The sequence below is a fragment of the Gadus macrocephalus genome, chromosome 5 (genome assembly GCF_031168955.1).
Source record: "Gadus macrocephalus chromosome 5, ASM3116895v1".
NCBI lineage: Eukaryota > Metazoa > Chordata > Actinopteri > Gadiformes > Gadidae > Gadus > Gadus macrocephalus.
Genome location: NC_082386.1, coordinates 20,571,500 through 20,590,446, shown reverse-complemented (window position 1 = coordinate 20,590,446; position 18,947 = coordinate 20,571,500). Strand labels below are relative to the sequence as shown.

General features: G+C 54.3%; 1 protein-coding gene across 1 annotated transcript in view; it reads right to left on the bottom strand.

The window, feature by feature from the left end:
• hectd1 (HECT domain containing 1) overlaps positions 1 to 18,947 on the bottom strand; it is a 42,008-nt gene that overhangs the window by 877 nt on the left and 22,184 nt on the right. Inside the window, 21 exon segments of the mRNA XM_060051297.1 lie at positions 1,075 to 1,219; positions 1,987 to 2,137; positions 2,658 to 2,751; positions 3,079 to 3,157; positions 3,499 to 3,657; positions 4,533 to 4,963; positions 6,179 to 6,316; positions 8,136 to 8,337; positions 8,690 to 8,817; positions 9,292 to 9,374; positions 10,064 to 10,256; positions 10,259 to 10,300; positions 10,790 to 10,844; positions 11,677 to 11,899; positions 12,916 to 13,072; positions 13,663 to 13,796; positions 13,932 to 14,153; positions 15,519 to 16,469; positions 17,238 to 17,411; positions 17,849 to 18,126; positions 18,668 to 18,880. Of these exon segments, the coding sequence (XP_059907280.1) occupies positions 1,075 to 1,219; positions 1,987 to 2,137; positions 2,658 to 2,751; positions 3,079 to 3,157; positions 3,499 to 3,657; positions 4,533 to 4,963; positions 6,179 to 6,316; positions 8,136 to 8,337; positions 8,690 to 8,817; positions 9,292 to 9,374; positions 10,064 to 10,256; positions 10,259 to 10,300; positions 10,790 to 10,844; positions 11,677 to 11,899; positions 12,916 to 13,072; positions 13,663 to 13,796; positions 13,932 to 14,153; positions 15,519 to 16,469; positions 17,238 to 17,411; positions 17,849 to 18,126; positions 18,668 to 18,880 (4,252 nt within the window).

The following is an 18,947-nucleotide window of genomic DNA, read 5'->3' as shown; positions in this document are numbered from 1 at the left end:
TCACTACAGCGCAGAGAGCCAGTAGAGCTCACTACAGCACAGAGAGCCAGTAGAGCTCACTACAGCGCAGAGAGTCTTTAAGAGCCAGTAGAGCTCACTACAGCGCAGAGAGCAACTAGAGCTCACTACAGCGCAGAGAGCAAGTAGAGCCAGTAGAGCTCACTACAGCGCAGAGAGCCTTTAAGAGCCAGTAGAGCTCACTACAGCGCAGAGAGCAAGTAGAGCCAGTAGAGCTCACTACAGCGCAGAGAGCCAGTAGAGCTCACTACAGCGCAGAGAGCCTTTAAGAGCCAGTGGAGCTCACTACAGCGCAGAGAGCAAGTAGAGCCAGTAGAGCTCACTACAGCGCAGAGAGCCAGTAGAGCTCACTACAGCGCAGAGAGCCTTTAAGAGCCAGTAGAGCTCACTACAGCGCAGAGCCTTTAAGAGCCAGTAGAGCTCACTACAGCGCAGAGAGCCTTTAAGAGCCAGTAGAGCTCACTACAGCGCAGAGAGCCTTTAAGAGCCAGTAGAGCTCACTACAGCGCAGAGAGCCTTTAAGAGCTCACTACAGCGCAGAGAGCCAGTAGAGCTCACTACAGAGTGTTAGAGCATATTTCGGTTTGAGAGCATGACATTGGGTGGTATTAGAGCCTTTAAGAGCTTTCGACCTTACTACAGCACATAAGAGCCTTTAAACTTTTTAAAACTTACTACAGCATATTAGAGGCTTCAAGAGAGTTTTATAGCATACTACAGCATATAAGAGCCTTCTAGAGCTTACTATATCATATAAGAGCCTTTAAAAGAGTTTGAGCTTACTACAGCATACAAGAGCCTTTAAAAGAGTTTGAGAGCTTACTACAGCATATTAAGAGTCTTTACGAGAGTTTTAGAGCTTACTACAGCATATTGGAGTCTTTAAGATAGTTTTAGGGCTTACTACAGCATATTGGAGTCTTTAAGAGAGTCTTAGAGCTTACTACAGAGCACTGGAGCGTATTGGAGCATGTTCGTGTTTGAGAGCTTGCTGTTGCCTACTAGAGGGTACTAGAGTACTTTAGAGCGGGGGGGGGGCCTGGAGCAGCCTCTCACCTTCCTGACGATGGTAAGACGGGGGTGCAGGTTGGCCAGCCCACCAGGGGGCAGCGTGGAGCAGCCGGTGGTGAACTGCAGGAAGGCCTTCCTCTCGTCTGAAGACATCCCACAGAGGACCTGGACGAACCTCACGAAGCCAGGGCTGCAGAGAGACACAGCGTTACTACAGGACTGCTACAGTACTACTACTACAGTACTACTACAGTACTACTGCAGTACCTCACAAAGCCAGGGATGCAGAGAGACACAGTGTTACTACAGGACTACTACAGTCCTACTACTACAGTACTACTGAAGGACCGCTAAAGCACTACTACAGTACTACTACAGTATTGCCACTACAGTATTACCAGAGTACTGCTACAGTACTACTACAGTATTACCACTACAGTACTACCAGAGTATTGCTACAGTACTACTACAGTATTACCACTAGTTTTACCAGAGTACTGCTACAGTACTACTACAGTATTATCACTACAGTACTACTACAGTATTACCACTACAGTATTATCAGAATACTACTACAGTACTACTACAGCATGATACTAGATGAGAGCAAAGCCCAGAAGAGGATCAAATACACAGCTGGCTCAGTACTACACTACGATGAGCATGTTCCCGTCTGTCTGCTTCAGTACCTGTCTGTGGTGTAGCCCAGTATTACTACACTATGATGAGCGTGTACCCGTCTGTCTGCTTCAGTACCCGTCTGTGGTGTAGCCCAGTATTACTACACTATGATGAGCGTGTACCCGTCTGTCTGCTTCAGTACCCGTCTGTGGTGTAGCCCAGTAGTACTACACTATACTGAGCGTGTACCCGTCTGTCTGCTTCAGTACCTTTCTCTGGTGTAGCCCAGTAGTACTACACTATACTGAGCGTGTACCCGTCTGTCTGCTTCAGTACCTTTCTCTGGTGTAGCCCAGCTTGGGCTCTGTGTAGTTGACGATGTCGTCCGAGGTCCAGGTCGGTGATTGGTTGCCACAGAGGATCATCTGGACCTCGTTGTGGCTGAACGAGCTCATCTTCTCCATGGGGAACACTCTGTTGAAGCCCTCTGCAACACAGTGATATATACACCTCTATTAAGGTACATAGCGATATAAATACCTTTATTAAGGTAGATAGCGATATATATACCTCTATTAAGGTACAGAGCGATATATACACCTCTATTAAGTTACATGGTGATATAAACACCTCTATTAAGGTACATAGCGATATAAACACCTTTATTAAGATACATAGCGATATGTACACCTCTATTAAGGTGCATAGCAATATATATCCATCTCTATTAAGGTACACTCTATTAAGGTATATATTAAGGTACATGGTGATACTAGCCTCTCAGGCTAACTCTGGCTCACTTACATTTTGAATGTTGATTAGTGTGCAATGTCCCTGAACTAAACCAATAAAATAAATACATCCATCTCTATTAAGGTATACACTCATCTTCTCCATAGGTTACAACACATCTACAGTATGGACATGTAAATAGCTCCAGGTAAGATGTCTCTATAGCTTCTACATGTCCTGATCTACGCTGAAGGATCCCGGGGGCTCTGCTGTACCTCTGAAGGCCTCCATCTGCTTCTGGATGCCGGTGTGCATACAGAAATCAAACATCAACTCTACGTACTCCTCCGCATTCTCCATGGTGACCATCTGCAAAGACACAGACAGGTTCAGATACAGCGAGACAGGTTCATATACAGGGAGAAAGGTTCATATACAGGGAGACAGGTTCATATACAGCGAGACAGGTTCATATACAGGGAGACAGGTTCATATACAGGGAGACAGGTTCATATACAGCGAGACAGGTTCATATACAGCGAGACAGGTTCATATACAGGGAGAAAGGTTCATATACAGCGAGACAGGTTCATATACAGGGAGAAAGGTTCATATACAGCGAGACAGGTTCATATACAGCGAGACAGGTAGTGAGACAGGTAGTGAGACAGGTAGTAAGACAGACAGGGCTCCCACCTCATCGTCTCCGTTGGGCTTCAGGTCCACAGCAGAGAAGCCGTGGACTTTAGAGGACGGACAGAACTGGAAATTCAACCTGAGAGAGAGACAGGTAGAGAGAGGGAGACAGGTAGAGAGCGGGAGACAGGTAGAGAGAGGGAGACGGGTTAATATGCATTATCAACCCATATTAGGGGGTATATCTATCTATCTATAGATACATATAAAAGGCTATTTTTCAGGGTAAATTAAAGGCTATGTATAAAAAGGTATATAAAAGGGTCTATACAATATATTTGGGTATGTTTAAAGGGGTATATATATATATATATAAATGTATAAATAAAAGTTTATTGTTGGAGTTATATGGAGTTAATGGTATATTTAGAGGTATGTATAAGGGGGTGTCTCTGAGGGGTATCTCTTTGGGGGTCCTACCCCAGGTCGTCGATGCTCAGCGGGGGTCCGGAGCCCAGCGGGTTCCTCAGCATCAGGTCTTGTAGTCTGGTGTTCTTGTCGTCCTCTGAGAGGGTCTTACTGCTCACGATGTGTCTCCTCCTCACACACAGCTCCTTCACCTCCCGCAGGAACCGGGCCCTACACACACACACACACACACACACACACACACACACACACACACACACACACACACACACACACACACACACACACACACACACACACACACACACACACACACACACACACACACACACACTGAATAGGACTTCACTTAAGTCTGTCTAGTGACCCTTCTGTCTGTCTGCGTAGTGACCCGTCTGTCTGTCTACTGACCCGTCTGTCTGTCTGTCTGTCTGTCTACAGACCCGTCTGTCTGTCTGTCTACTGACCCGTCTGTCTGTCTGTCCGTCTACTGACCCGTCTGTCTGTCCGTCTACTGACCCGTCTGTCTGTCTGTCCGTCTACTGACCCGTCTGTCTGTCTGTCTACTGACCCGTCTGTCTGTCTGTCTGTCTACTGACCCGTCTGTCTGTCTGTCTGTCTACTGACCCGTCTGTCTGTCTGTCTGTCTAGTGACCTGCCTCTGTCTAGTGACCCGTCTGTCTGGTGACCCGTCTGTCTGGTGACCCGTCTGTCTGGTGACCCGTCTGTCTGGTGACCCGTCTGTCTGGTGACCCGTCTGTCTGGTGACCCGTCTGTCTAGTGGCCCGTCCCTCTGTCTGGTGACCCGTCTGTCTGGCGCCCCGTCTGTCTGGCGCCCCGTCTGTCTGGCGCCCCGTCTGTCTGGCGCCCCGTCTGTCTGGCGCCCCGTCTGTCTGGCGCCCCGTCTGTCTGGCGCCCCGTCTGTCTGGCGCCCCGTCTGTCTGGCGCCCCGTCTGTCTGGTGACCCGTCTGTCTGGCGACCCGTCTGTCTGGTGACCCGTCTGTCTGGTGACCCGTCTGTCTGGTGACCCGTCTGTCTGGTGACCCGTCTGTCTGGTGACCCGTCTGTCTGGCGCCCGTCTCACCTGTGGGGGTTGACCAGCTGGAAGTGGTCCCAGGTGAGGATGCCGTGGTACCAGGCGGGGGGCTTGGGCTTGGGGGGGTCCAGGATGAACTCGGACTTGGAGTCCTCGTCCTCGCTGCCCAGGGAGTAGGTCTCCTGGCTGTCCTCGGTGGAGGCCTCTGATTGGCCGTCGGGGTAGTGGGCGTGGTGCAGCAGCTTGCTCATGGTGGACTTGATGTCGCCCATGCAGAGCAGCCTGAAGAAGGGCTGGGAGACGGGCAGGTCCACCAGGCGGTTGTCCTGGATGCACTTGGCCAGGAACACGCCCAGGAAGTGGAACAGCTTGCTGATGGGCTCCACCTCCTCGCTGTCCTGGGGGAAGGGGGCGGGGAACAGGCCGCAGGAGCGCTGGACGTAGTAGCCCGGAGGCTTCCGGCCTCCGCCCAGATCCACCTGCAGACGGAGGTCAGGGACGATACGTCAGATATAACGTAATGCACCAGGTGGACGGAGCGAGCTCACAGGCAGATACAGGGCAGAGGGAGAGAGAGAGACAGGGATAGAGGCAGACGGAGAGACAGGGATAGAGGCAGACGGGTAGAGAGACAGACGGGTAGAGAGACAGGTAGAGAGACAGACGGGTAGAGAGACGGGTAGAGACAGACGGGTAGAGAGACGGGTAGAGAGACAGACGGGTATAGAGAACGACCAGTACAGAGACAGACAGGAAGAGAGACAGAGGGGTAGAGAGACAGACGGGTAGAGAGACAGACGGGTAGATAGACAGACGGGTAGAGAGACAGACGGGTAGAGAGACAGAGGGGTAGAGAGACAGACGGGTAGAGAGACAGACGGGTAGGGAGGCAGACGGGTAGAGAGACAGACGGGTAGAGAGACAGAGGGGTAGAGAGACAGAGGGGTAGAGAGACAGACGGGTAGAGAGAACGACCAGTAGAGAGACAGACAGGAAGAGAGACAGAGGGGTAGAGAGACAGACGGGTAGAGAGACAGAGGGGTAGAGAGACAGACGGGTAGAGAGACAGAGGGGTAGAGAGACAGAGGGGTAGAGAGACAGACGGGTAGAGAGAACGACCAGTAGAGAGACAGACAGGAAGAGAGACAGAGGGGTAGAGAGACAGACGGGTAGAGAGACAGAGGGGTAGAGAGACAGACGGGTAGAGAGACAGACGGGTAGAGAGACAGACGGGTAGAGAGACAGACGGGTAGAGAGACAGACGGGTAGAGAGACAGAGGGGTAGAGAGACAGACGGGTAGAGAGACAGACGGGTAGAGAGACAGAGGGGTAGAGAGACAGAGGGGTAGAGAGACAGACGGGTAGAGAGACAGACGGGTAGAGAGACAGAGGGGTAGAGAGACAGACGGGTAGAGAGACAGACGGGTAGAGAGACAGACGGGTAGAGAGACAGACGGGTAGAGAGACAGAGGGGTAGAGAGACAGAGGGGTAGAGAGACAGACGGGTAGAGAGACAGAGGGGTAGAGAGACAGACGGGTAGAGAGACAGACGGGTAGAGAGACAGACGGGTAGAGAGACAGACGGGTAGAGAGACAGACGGGTAGAGAGACAGAGGGGTAGAGAGACAGAGGGGTAGAGAGACAGACGGGTAGAGAGACAGACAGGTAGAGAGACAGACGGTAGGGAGACAGACCTGTCGGGACTGGTCGTCGGGGAAGTCGTCGTCACAGAGCCACATGCCCAGAGAGGTCCTCTGGAACTCAGCGGCCACCAGGGCGTAGAACTCCAGGGTGGGGCCCAGCCCGGTGCCCTCCTCCCCCAGGAACTCCACCTAGAGCAGGGGCACAGCGTCAGACCAGAGCCCTCCACCCCCCAGAGACACACCGTCAGAGAGGAGCCCCCCACCCCCCAGAGACACACCGTCAGAGAGGAGCCCTCCACCCCCCAGAGACACACCGTCAGAGAGGAGCCCTCCACCCCCCAGAGACACACCGTCAGAGAGGAGCCCTCCACCCCCCAGAGACACAGCGTCAGAGAGGAGCCCTCCACCCCCCAGAGACACAGCGTCAGAGAGGAGCCCTCCACCCCCCAGAGACACACCGTCAGAGAGGAGCCCTCCACCCCCCAGAGACACACCGTCAGAGAGGAGCCCTCCACCCCCCAGAGACACACCGTCAGAGAGGAGCCCTCCACCCCCCAGAGACACAGCGTCAGACAGGAGCCCCCCACCCCCCAGAGACACACCGTCAGAGAGGAGCCCTCCACCCCCCAGAGACACACCGTCAGAGAGGAGCCCTCCACCCCCCAGAGACACACCGTCAGAGAGGAGCCCTCCACCCCCCAGAGACACACCGTCAGAGAGGAGCCCTCCACCCCCCACAGACACACCGTCACACCAGAGACCTCGACCCCCCCCGTCACGCCAGAGCCCTCCACCCCCCCCCTCAGAGACACACCGTCACACCAGAGCCCTCCACCCCCCCCCCAGAGCCCTCCACCCCCCCAGAGACACACCGTCACACCAGAGCCCTCCATCCCCCCAGAGACACACCGTCACACCAGAGCCCCCCCCCCCCCCCAGAGACACACCGTCACACCAGAGCCCCCCCCCCCCAGAGACACACCGTCACACCAGAGCCCCCCCCCCCCCCCCAGAGACACACAATACCATCACACCTGTCCATCCCCAGAGACACACCCATCAGACTGTCTCACACCCATCCGACTGTCTCACACCCATCACACCAGGTCTCATCGCCACCAGACCTGTCGCACAGCCATCAGACCTGTCTCAAAGCCATCAGACCTGTCTCACAGCCATCAGACCTGTCTCACACACCCATCAGACCTGTCTCACACCCATCACACCGTCTCACACCCATCAGACCATCTCACACCCATCACACCGTCTCACACCCATCAGACCGTCTCACACCCATCAGACCGTCTCACACCCATCAGACCGTCTCACACCCATCAGACCGTCTCACACCCATCAGACCGTCTCACACCCATCAGACCGTCTCACACCCATCAGACCGTCTCACACCCATCAGACCGTCTCACACCCATCACACCGTCTCACACCCATCACACCGTCTCACACCCATCAGACCGTCTCACACCCATCAGACCGTCTCACACCCATCAGACCGTCTCACACCCATCACACCGTCTCACACCCATCAGACCGTCTCACACCCATCAGACCGTCTCACACCCATCAGACCGTCTCACACCCATCCGACCGTCTCACACCCATCCGACCGTCTCACACCCATCAGACCGTCTCACACCCATCAGACCGTCTCACACCCATCAGACCGTCTCACACCCATCAGACCGTCTCACACCCATCAGACCGTCTCACACCCATCAGACCGTCTCACACCCATCCGACCGTCTCACACCCATCAGACCGTCTCACACCCATCACACCGTCTCACACCCATCACACCGTCTCACACCCATCAGACCGTCTCACACCCATCAGACCGTCTGATCAGACCGTCATCACACCTGTCCCCCCCCCCCCCCCACCGCCCCCCGCCCCCAACCCACCCCCAGGGACACACACCCCCTCCCATCCCCACCCCCCCGAACCCCTGCTCCCCCAGGTAACCATGGCAGCCGCCCCCCCCCCCACTCACCTCCAGCACCGACTTCCTGTCGGCGTGGATCTGCATGACGCTCTCCGCCCACGCCATCATGGCGTCGCCGCGGGGCACCTTGACGCGCTCGTGCTTCAGCCGGCCCACGCGGAACTCGGCGGGGTCGTCGCGCCGCACCGTGGCGGGCGGCCGCGAGCGCTCCATGGTCGCCTCGCGCCGGTTCTGGAGCCACACGATGGCCCTGGGGAGAGACACACACACACACACACACATCAGCCTCGGTGGCTTTGCCATCTTCTGGCCTCGTTTGTTTGTTCTTGCTCCGATTGTGTGCGATATGTTTGTGCGATTGTTTGTCTTCTCCCCTTTTGCTTAGGCCTGCTGTAATTAAAAATGTAACGTATTTTATTCGTATTTAGGTTGCCTTTGGACAACTGGCCGGGGGACGACAGCTGGAAATGAGCCAAACAGGCTAAAGCTGCTCCTTTTACTGTACAGTTAACCAAAGGGGACTGTCCATGAAACTATAGACAAATCGACTAAACTACATCAGTCTGAGGGGACACACTGAGGGGAGTCTTGTCGGTCAGTACCTGGAGGCCCCGAAGGCGGTGCAGGTGAAGTAGAGCTGCCGGGTCTCAAAGGGGATGAGGAAGGGGCACTTGGAGGTCAGCTGCTCACACCAGTCTGGTAGCGCACCGCTGGCCAGAGCCAAGGGCTCCTGGGGAGAGAGAGAGAGAGAGACACTGGGTCAGCATGGAGACAGAGAGAGAGAGAGACACTGGGTCAGCATGGAGAGAGAGAGAGAGAGAGAGAGAGAGAGAGAGAGAGAGGAGAGAGAGAGAGAGAGAGAGAGACACTGGGTCAGCATGATGAGAGAGAGAGAGAGAGAGACACTGGGGTCAGCATGGAGACAGAGAGAGAGAGAGAGAGAGAGAGACACTGGGTCAGCATGGAGACAGAGAGAGAGAGAGAGAGAGAGTGAGAGACACTGGGTCAGCATGGAGAGAGAGAGCGAGACACTGGGTCAGCATGGAGAGAGAGAGAGAGAGAGAGAGAGAGAGAGAGAGAGAGAGAGAGAGAGAGAGAGAGAGGAGAGAGAGAGAGAGAGAGAGAGAGAGAGAGAGAGAGAGAGAGAGGAGAGAAGAGAGAAGAGAGAGAGAGAGAGAGAGAGAGAGGAGGTGTGTTTTCTTACCTCTATCTGTTGCAGGATCTTGGTGGTGACCTTCTTACTGGTGAATTCATCTGGAGATGCGTTGAACTGTAACTCGTCCACTTCTACACACAAATAAAAAGAAAAACACACAAACAAACACAGTTAACCATTTGTATAAAAAATATGTACAAATAAATGCATGCATACAAGCCTTGTCTGGTTCATTGGATCATTAGCATGTCTGAAGAACAATAAACAAAAAAAATGTTTATTATCTCACTATCCATCTGTCTCATATAAGATACCTTCCACTGTGTACAAAAGTCCTGTAGCGTTTAATTCCTGTCTTGCCTAACGTACCTTCCTGTAGGGTTTAGTCACTTCCTCTAGGGTTTAGTGACTTCCTGCAGAGTTTAGTGACTTCCTGTAGGGTTTAGTGACTTCCTGTGATGCGTGACACCCCCTTCCTGTAGGTTTAGTGACTTCCTGCAGAGTTTAGTGACTTCCTGTATGGTTTAGTGACTTCCTGTGATGCGTGACGCCCCTTCCTGTAGGGTTTAGTGACTTCCTGTAGGGTTTAGTGACTTCCTGTTTGGCGTAACTCCCTTCCTGTAGTGTTTTGTGACTTCCTGTTTGGCGTAACTCCCTTCCTGTAGTGTTTAGTGACTTCCTGTTTGGCGTAACTCCTTCCTGTAGTGTTTAGTGACTTCCTGTTTGGCGTAACTCCCCTTCCTGTAGGGTTTAGTGACTTCCTGTTTGGCGTAACTCCCTTCCTGTAGTGTTTAGTGACTTCCTGTTTGGCGTGACGTACCTTCCTGTAGGGTGCGGGCGTTGGAGGCGGGGTCTCCGCCGATGATGTAGAGTATCCGTAGCAGCTGGAGGACGTCCTCCACGCCGCAGGCGTTCTGCACGCAGCCCGCCTTGGCCTGCGCCGCCTCCCGGGCCGCGCCCAGGATCTCACTGCTCTGATTGGTCGACACGGAGCCCGGGCTCTGACCCCCGGACGGATCCCACCGCCCCCACCTCCCAAACCGTGTTCACAGAACTCCTGGAGGGGGAAGGGGAGGAGTCCAAACCATTGAGCTTAGCTTCTGCCTAGCCTCCTCCTAGCAGTGATGTAGCGTAGCTCCCCCTAGCCATGGCTAGCTGATGTAGCTTAGCCTCTTCCTAGCCATTATTAGCTGTAATGTACCTTAGCCTCTTCCTAGCCATTATTAGCTGTAATGTACCATAGCTTCCTCCTAGTCATAGTTCTAGCTGAAATGTAGCTTAGCCTCCTCCTAGCCCGAGCTAACTGTAATGTAACTTAGCTTCATCCTAGCAGTAATGTAGCTTATCCTCCTCCTAGTCATAGTTGTAGCTGTAATATAGCTTAGCTTCCTCCTAGCCATGGCTAACTGTAATGAGGCTTAGCCTCTTCCTAGCAATTATTAGCTGTACTGTAACTTGGCTTTCTCTTAGTATAGCTAGCTGTTATGTAGCTCAGCTTCCTCCTAGCCATAGCTCGCTGTAATGTAACCAAGAAGGATCGTTTTACCATCTTGTAACTTTCTTTCTCTTTATCGCAGTCCTTCATCTCTCTGTACATTATCCTGTAGATGAGAAACGACAATTAGTGACACATAGACACACACACACACCGAACAGAGTACATCTCAAAGGATAAGATAATTGGTTAGAGTTAAGACCAACAGCAGCAAGATAAGGTGTACTCAGGTTCGGTGATGATAACGTTCTCCAATGATAACGTTCTCCGTACTGTAGATGGGCTCAGGTTCTCTGTTATAATAAGGTTCTCCGTACTCCAGTTGGGTTCAGGTTCTCAGGTATGGTAACGTACTCTAGGTGGGCTCAAGTATAATAACATACTCTAGGTGGGCTCAGGTATGGTAACGTACTCTAGGTGGGCTCAGGTATGGTAACGTACTCTAGGTGGGCTCAGGTACTCAGGTGTAGGTGGGCTCAGGTATGATAACGTGCTCCAGGTGGGCTCCGGTATGGTAACGTACTCCAGGTGGGCTCAGGTATGGCAACGTGCTCCAGGTGGGCTCAGGTATGGTAACGTGCTCCAGGTGGGCTCAGGTATGGTAACGTACGTGTAGGTGGGCTCAGGTACTCAGGTGTAGGTGGGCTCAGGTACTCAGGTGTAGGTGGGCTCAGGTACTCAGGTGTAGGTGGGCTCAGGTATGATAACGCACTCCAGGTGGGCTCAGGTATGGTAACGTACTCTAGGTGGGCTCAGGTATGGTAACGTGCGTGTAGGTGGGCTCAGGTACTCAGGTGTAGGTGGGCTTCGGTATGGTAACGTACGTGTAGGTGGGCTCAGGTATGGTAACGTACGTGTAGGTGGGCTCAGGTACTCAGGTGTAGGTGGGCTCAGGTATGGTAACGTATGTGTAGGTGGGCTCAGGTATGGTAACGTACGTGTAGGTGGGCTCCCAGATGCGCCGCAGCTTGTCGGACTTGACGGCCCCGCTGCAGGAGAGCTGCAGCAGCTTCTGGACGTAGTAGAAGATGGTGGACTTGTAGTTGGACAGGGGGAGCTCCACCTCGCGGGTGGTGCCCAGACCGGCCACCTTCAGCACCAGCGCCAGGTGGGGGGAGGGGGCGCACTCCACCTCCTCGGGCACCTCCATGCGGGGGGTACCTGCGAACACCGCCGGGGGGGTTAGGGTGGAGGAGGAACACGATGCCTTAGGGCCTCAGCACCCGCAACCAAACCAAGTGACAACGTCAGACTGAGGGGCTACTTTTACTTTTACTTATATTTTTATTAGTGCTGTCAGTTAAACGCGTTATTAACGGCGTTAACGCAAACCAATTTTAACGGCGTTAATGTTTTTATCGCGCGATTAACACAATTCTTTAATTTAAAAAAATAAAATGAATTTTTTGCTCAAAACAAAGAAGCAGTAGCCTGACTGCTATGTTCAAGGCAGTATGTTTGTATGTTAATCGTTTAATTGCACTATAGGCTTTTTTTTTGTATCGTCCTGTTTTGATAGTATATGCCAATGTTGTTATCAATAAAAAAACATTTGCACAAGGCAAGCCGATGCACTTCTCGATGTTGATAAGAGCATTAAAATGAGAACAATTAATGGGACAAAGAAATCAAGGGATATTTAGCATAGAAAAAATAATTGCGATTAATCGCAATTAATCGTGAGTTAACTATGGCATTAGCGCGATTAATCGCGATTAAATATTTTAATCGCTTGACAGCACTAATTTTTATGTATTTAAGCATTATTGTATTATGGAATTTTTATCCTGAAATTGTCATTTTATGTCTGAGATAAAAGGTCTGTATATTTATCTGTCTTTTATGTCTGGTGAGCCAAGACATAACCCCCCCCCCCCCCCTCACAGAACCTCTGGAGAGGAGAGGGGAAGAGTCGAGGCCCTGATGAAACTAGAGCCCTTTAGCTTAGCTGTAGCTTAGCTGTGGCTAACTGTAATGTAGCCTAGCCTCCTCGCGGCCATAGCTAACAGTAATGCAACCTGGCCTCGCCCCTAGACATAGCAAGAAGTCATTTATTAGAAATGTCCACCTTTGAAGGATGGACATTTAGATTTGACATGGTCCTCCCCTTCATGGCCGATGTGTCTCCCCCCCCCCCCTCCTCCTCCTCTGTGAGCGGTTGTGTCTCAGGTGCGTACCTGGGGGGGGGATGTCCAGGTCTGTGGTCTGCTGGACGTTGGTCCGGCCGGGCCGGGGGTCGAAGGCCGGCACCAGGGCCGAGAACTGCCTCTTCAGGACGAAGTCGTCGTCCCACATCCGCCTCCTGCCGCCCTTCGTCTCGTACTCCTCCTCCTCCTGCACACACACACACACACACACACACACACACACACGTCATCAGACGGTCGCCGTGGTGATGTAACCATGGTGGAGAATTGCATATCGAACGTCTCAGCAGTGGTCATCGTCGTGGTGATACCGTTGTTGCTACGGTGATGGTGTCACAGCATGCAAGGGGATGGTGTTGCCATGACAATGTATTGTGGCTATGGAGAAGATGTGATGGTGATGGGGTTGTTGCTATGGAGATGATCTTGTTGCTACGGTGATGGTGCTGCTGCTCTGTGGATGACACTGTTGCTACGGAAAAAGTGTAGTTGCTAAGGAGTAGGCGCTGTCGCTATGGGGAAGGTATGGATGCTGAAGTGATGGTAATGTTGCTATGACACTGATGGTAATTAATACCCTGGAATATCCATGCAAACCATTTCCTGTTTCCACAGAAATAGAATAAGGGGAAAACAGGAAGTCCAAACATGTTTTTTAAACGTATAAGCCAATAGTCCTGGACTAGAGCCTCTTAATGACCGCAGGCCTCGCGCTGACGGTCAGAAACCCCCCGGGAGCTCCCTGTGGTGGAGGAACCTGGCTGTGCACGGGCGTACCAGAACCTCCTCGTACTCCTGGTCCTCCTGGTTGTCGTCTTCGTTCTCGTCGTCGTCGTCATCGGGCTCGGGGAGGTCCTCCTCGTCGTCCAGCTCGGCCAATAGCGTGTTAGCACGGCAGCTGTCCAGGAAGTCTACAGGCAGAGGATAGGGGGTCACTGTGTGTGTGTGTGTGTGTATGTGTGTGTGTGTGTGTGTGTGTGTGTGTGTGTGTGTGTGTGTGTGTGTGTGTGTGTGTGTGTGTGTCCGTCCGTGTTCGTGAGACTGACCGTAGAGAGAGAACTCCGCCTCCTGTCCCGTGTCGCTCTCGCTTGACGTCGACGTCAGGCTGGTCGTCAGGGTGTTGCTTAGCAACTGACCCACCGAGAGGCCGGTGGTTGCCGTGGCTACGTTGTTGCTGCTGGTCACTATGGAGGTTGACATGGTAACGGTGGAGTTGGTTCCAGTGGTGGTGAGGTTAGGGAAACTCTGAGCCCCCATGAGAGGAGACGCTACGTACACACACACACACACACGCAAATATAAGCCGCGCACACACACACACACACACACACACACACACACACACGCAAACACACACACACACACACACACACACACACACACACACACACACACACACACACACGTCAAACTAAAGACATCAAGCAGTACTACGGTAATACTAACTAGCAGTGCTGAGGGCCGGTGTTGTACAGTAGTACGTACTACTGTAGTTTCACAGTAGTATCATAGTAGTACCCCCTAGCAGTACGGAGGGCTGGTGTTGCACCAGTAGTACTCAGTAGCAGTACTGAGTGCGTGTGTTGTATCAGCAGTATTAGAGTAGTACTACAGCAGCGTGTTGGTGTTGTATCAGTAGTATTACAGCAGTATTACAGCAGTACTACAGTAGTATCAGTACTCACTGGCGGTGCTGAGGGATAGTGTTGTATCAGTAGTATTACAGCAGTATTACAGCAGTACTACAGTAGTATCAGTACTCACTGGCGGTGCTGAGGGATAGTGTTGTATCAGTAGTATTACAGCAGTATTACAGTAGTACTACGGTAGTATCAGTACTCACTGGCGGTGCTGAGGGATAGTGTTGTATCAGTAGTATTACAGCAGTATTACAGCAGCACTACGGTAGTATCAGTACTCACTGGCGGTGCTGAGGGATAGTGTTGTATCAGTAGTATTACAGCAGTATTACAGTAGTACTACGGTAGTATCAGTACTCACTGGCGGTGCTGAGGGATAGTGTTGTATCAGTAGTATTACAGCAGTATTACAGCAGTACTACAGTAGTATCAGTACTCACTGGCGGTGCTGAGGGATAGTGTTGTATCAGTAGTATTACAGCAGTATTACAGCAGTACTACAGTAGTATCAGTACTCACTGGCGGTGCTGAGGGATAGTGTTGTATCAGTAGTATTACAGCAGTATTACAGCAGTACTACAGTAGTATCAGTACTCACTGGCGGTGCTGAGGGATAGTGTTGTATCAGTAGTATTACAGCAGTATTACAGCAGTACTACAGTAGTATCAGTACTCACTGGCGGTGCTGAGGGATAGTGTTGTATCAGTAGTATTACAGCAGTATTACAGTAGTACTACGGTAGTATCAGTACTCACTGGCGGTGCTGAGGGATAGTGTTGTATCAGTAGTATTACAGCAGTATTACAGCAGCACTACAGTAGTATCAGTACTCACTGGCGGTGCTGAGGGATAGTGTTGTATCAGTAGTATTACAGCAGTATTACAGTAGTACTACGGTAGTATCAGTACTCACTGGCGGTGCTGAGGGATAGTGTTGTATCAGTAGTATTACAGCAGTATTACAGTAGTACTACGGTAGTATCAGTACTCACTGGCGGTGCTGAGCGCGTTGCGCCCCAGCGTGTTGGTGTTGTTGTCGCTGCTGCTGCGGGACAGGTTCATGTTGTTGGTGGCGTTGGTGCGCGACATGTTGGGCGCGCGGCGGACGAAGGCCTCCATGAGGCAGCTGGCCTCGCGCGACGACAGGTTGGGCACGCTGGCGCTGGAGCTCATGGGGCCCCCGGCCGCCAGCAGGGAGCTGACCGAGAGCCGGGCGCCCGCCGCCGAGCAGAGGGGCCGCTGGGCGGGCGCGTCCTTCCCGGACGCCTCCGACACCGAGCTCACGTCGGGCGAGCTCACGCTCACCAGCCCCATGGAGATGGCGGCGGCCGGGTCTGTCCCCGTGGGGGCGCCGGCTGCCGCCGCCGCCGCCGACTCAATGTCCTGCGCGTCCTCGCCGCCGCCGCGCGGCCCCGGGCACGCCTCCGTCACCGAGGACAGCACCACCACGGGCTCCTGCTGCTGTCCGTCAAACCCAAGCCCGCCTCCCGTCCCCGCGCCGATCGGGACCCCCAGCCCCGTGTCCGACAGCGGGCCCCCCTCCCCCCTGCGGTCCGGCCGCGGGCCCCCCGGGCCCCCCAGGGAGCTGAGGCTGATGTCGGAGGAGGACGCTATGCTGCACACTGAGCTGGTGCTGCCCTTCCTGCTGGCCGCGCTGGCCCCGCCCCTCTCGGGGCAGTTGTTCTTCACCAGGCTGCTCCACGACTGGCCCAGCCCCGGGGAGAGCCCCGGCCCCGGGGAGGGGCCCGGCGCGGGGCCGGACGGGGGTCCCAGCGCGGCGGAGGCGGGTCCTGTAACAGTGGATGAGACAGGTTTGTGTGACGGGGCGGTAGCAGAGGACTCGGGGTCGTACCCCGGCGCAAGCCTGAGGTCAAACTTCCCTTCGGCGCCCATACGGTAAGAGTTAGAGCCGCCGCCGGCGTCCCAGGTCACATCCATCCAGCCTGGAACACACAGGAAGGTAGCGGGCAGCAGGTCAGACAGGCGGCCCACGCACACAGCCGCCACCCCCACCCTCAGGACCACGGGACGCACCGGGGACCGCACTGGGAGGGGCCTCTGGACTGGTGCACGCCGCCCAGTACGTTCACCACGGTGGGAGGCTAAGAGGAAGGCTTTTAAAGAGGGGGGGGGGGGGGGGGGGGGGGGTCTAGTGATGGGGCCGGGAGGGGGTGTGGCAGAAACAGACAAGGACAGAAGAAGAAACAGAGGCGACAACGCAAGAGGGGCAAGCAACCGCCGAGTGTACCTGCGTGTGTACCTTTGTGTACCTGCGTGTGTGTCCCTCAGTGTGTGTACCTTTGTATCCCTGTGTGTGGCCCCATGTGTGTACCTTTTATTACCTGTGTGTGTCCCTGGTGTGTGTCCCTTTGTGTCCCTGTGTGTGTCCCACTTTGTGTACCTGTGTGTGTCCCTCTTTGTGTACCTGTATCTCCCTCTGTGTGTCTCTGTGTGTGTCTCTGTGTGTGTCTCTGTGTGTGTGTCTGTCTCTGTGTGTGTGTGTGTCCCTGTGTGTGTGTCCCTGTGTGTGTCCCTGTGTGTGTCCCTGTGTGTGTCCCTGTGTGTGTCCCTGTGTGTGTCCCTGTGTGTGTCCCTGTGTGTGTCAGTATTTAAGAGCAGGCTACGAGCTAGCACACTAGCTAGTATTCCCGGCGGGGCGGTCCCCAGCGCGGGCCGGTCCCCAGCGCGGGCCGGTCCCACCAGGTCCTCACCGTTGTGGGCCTCCCCGGTCACCGTCCCCTCCCCGGCAGTGCCGTCCTGGTCGCGCCACTTCCAGTCGATGCCCCGCACCACGCGGGCCCCGGGGACGATGTACTTCATCACCTGGGAGCGGAACAGACGACGCTGGCGCCGCAGGTTAGCCTCCGCCTCCTTCACCGCCTTACCTGGAGGAGGAGGAGGAGGAGGAGGAGGAGGAAGAGGAGGAGGAGGAGGAGGAGAGGAAGGAGGAAGAGGAGGAGGAGGAAGAGGAAGAGGAAGAGGAAGGAGGAGGAGGAGAGGGAGGAGGAGGAGGAGAGGGAGGAGGAAGAGAGGGAGGAGAGGGAGGAGGAGGAGGAGAGGGAGGAGGGAGGAGGAGGAGGAGAGGGAGGAGGGAGGAGGAGGAGGGAGGAGGAGGAGGAGGAAGAGGAGGAGGAGAGAGGAGAGGGAGGAGGAGGAGGAGCAGGAGGAGGAGGAAGAGGAGGAGGAGCAGGAGGAGGAGGAAGAGGAGGAGGAGCAGGAGGAGTGAGGGAGATCAACAGATATAGGGTATCAGACAAAGAGCCAGGCTGTTTACCTAGCTGGTCCTCACAGACAGACAGTCAGACAGACAGCCGTGCATTACCTAGCTGGTCCTCACAGACAGCGGTGACGGTGCCGTAGACCTCTAACCCGGACAGGGAGAGGTAGTGGGTCTGCCCGCTGGCGTTCTTCCCCATCTGCCGGATGCGGACGTGCCTCCAGCCCTGCCTCTCGTCCCGGCTGGACTCCAGCGGCCAGCTGGCCGTGGAGCCCGGCTCGTTGAGGCTGCAGTCGTCCACGTGGGTGTACAGCGTGGTCCAGCTCTGGCCGTCCTTAGACACCTGGAACACCCAGTTCCTTAACGCGGAGCGGCCATAGCCCCTGGAGAGAGACGGGAGGGAGGGAGGGGGGGGGAGAGAGACAGAGAGACAGAGAGACAGAGAGACGGGAGGGAGGGAGAGACAGAGAGACAGAGAGACAGAGAGAGAGAGAGACGGGAGGGAGGGAGAGACAGAGAGAGAGAGAGAGACAGAGAGACAGAGACAGAGACGGAGAGAGAGACAGAGACAGACAGAGACAGAGAGAGAGACAGAGAGACAGAGAGACGGGAGGGAGGGAGAGACAGAGAGAGAGAGAGAGACAGAGACAGAGAGAGAGAGACAGAGACAGAGACGGAGACGGAGAGAGAGACAGAGTCAGACAGACATTCAGAGAGTTTAGGTTTGTGTCTCAGTGTGTTCAGGGTGCGTTAGGTTTCCGATTGTTTAGGGTGCGTTAGGTTTCCTACCTGGCGAGTCTCAGTGTGTTTAGGGTGCGTTAGGTTGCAGTTTGTTTAGGTGCGTTAGGTTTCCTACCTGGCGTGTCTCAGGGTGTTCAGGGTGCGTTAGGTTGCAGTTTGTTTAGGGTGCGTTAGGTTTCCTACCTGGCGTGTCTCAGGGTGTACGCGGAGGGGAGGACCCAGAGCCCCAGGTCGACGGCGAACCAGGCGTTCTTGTCGTCGTTGGTGTGGCAGTTGAGGGCGGAGCTATCCCGGCTCAGGATGTCCTCCAGACGGCCGTAGGGGAGGTTCCGCCCCTCTGACGAGGTCACCACCACCAGCCCGTAGGCCGCGGGGTTCACCCACTCATAGGCCGTCCTGGAGGAGCAGGGACGAGAATCAAACCAACCCCCGGACAACATGACCTCCGAGGTCCAATCACAAC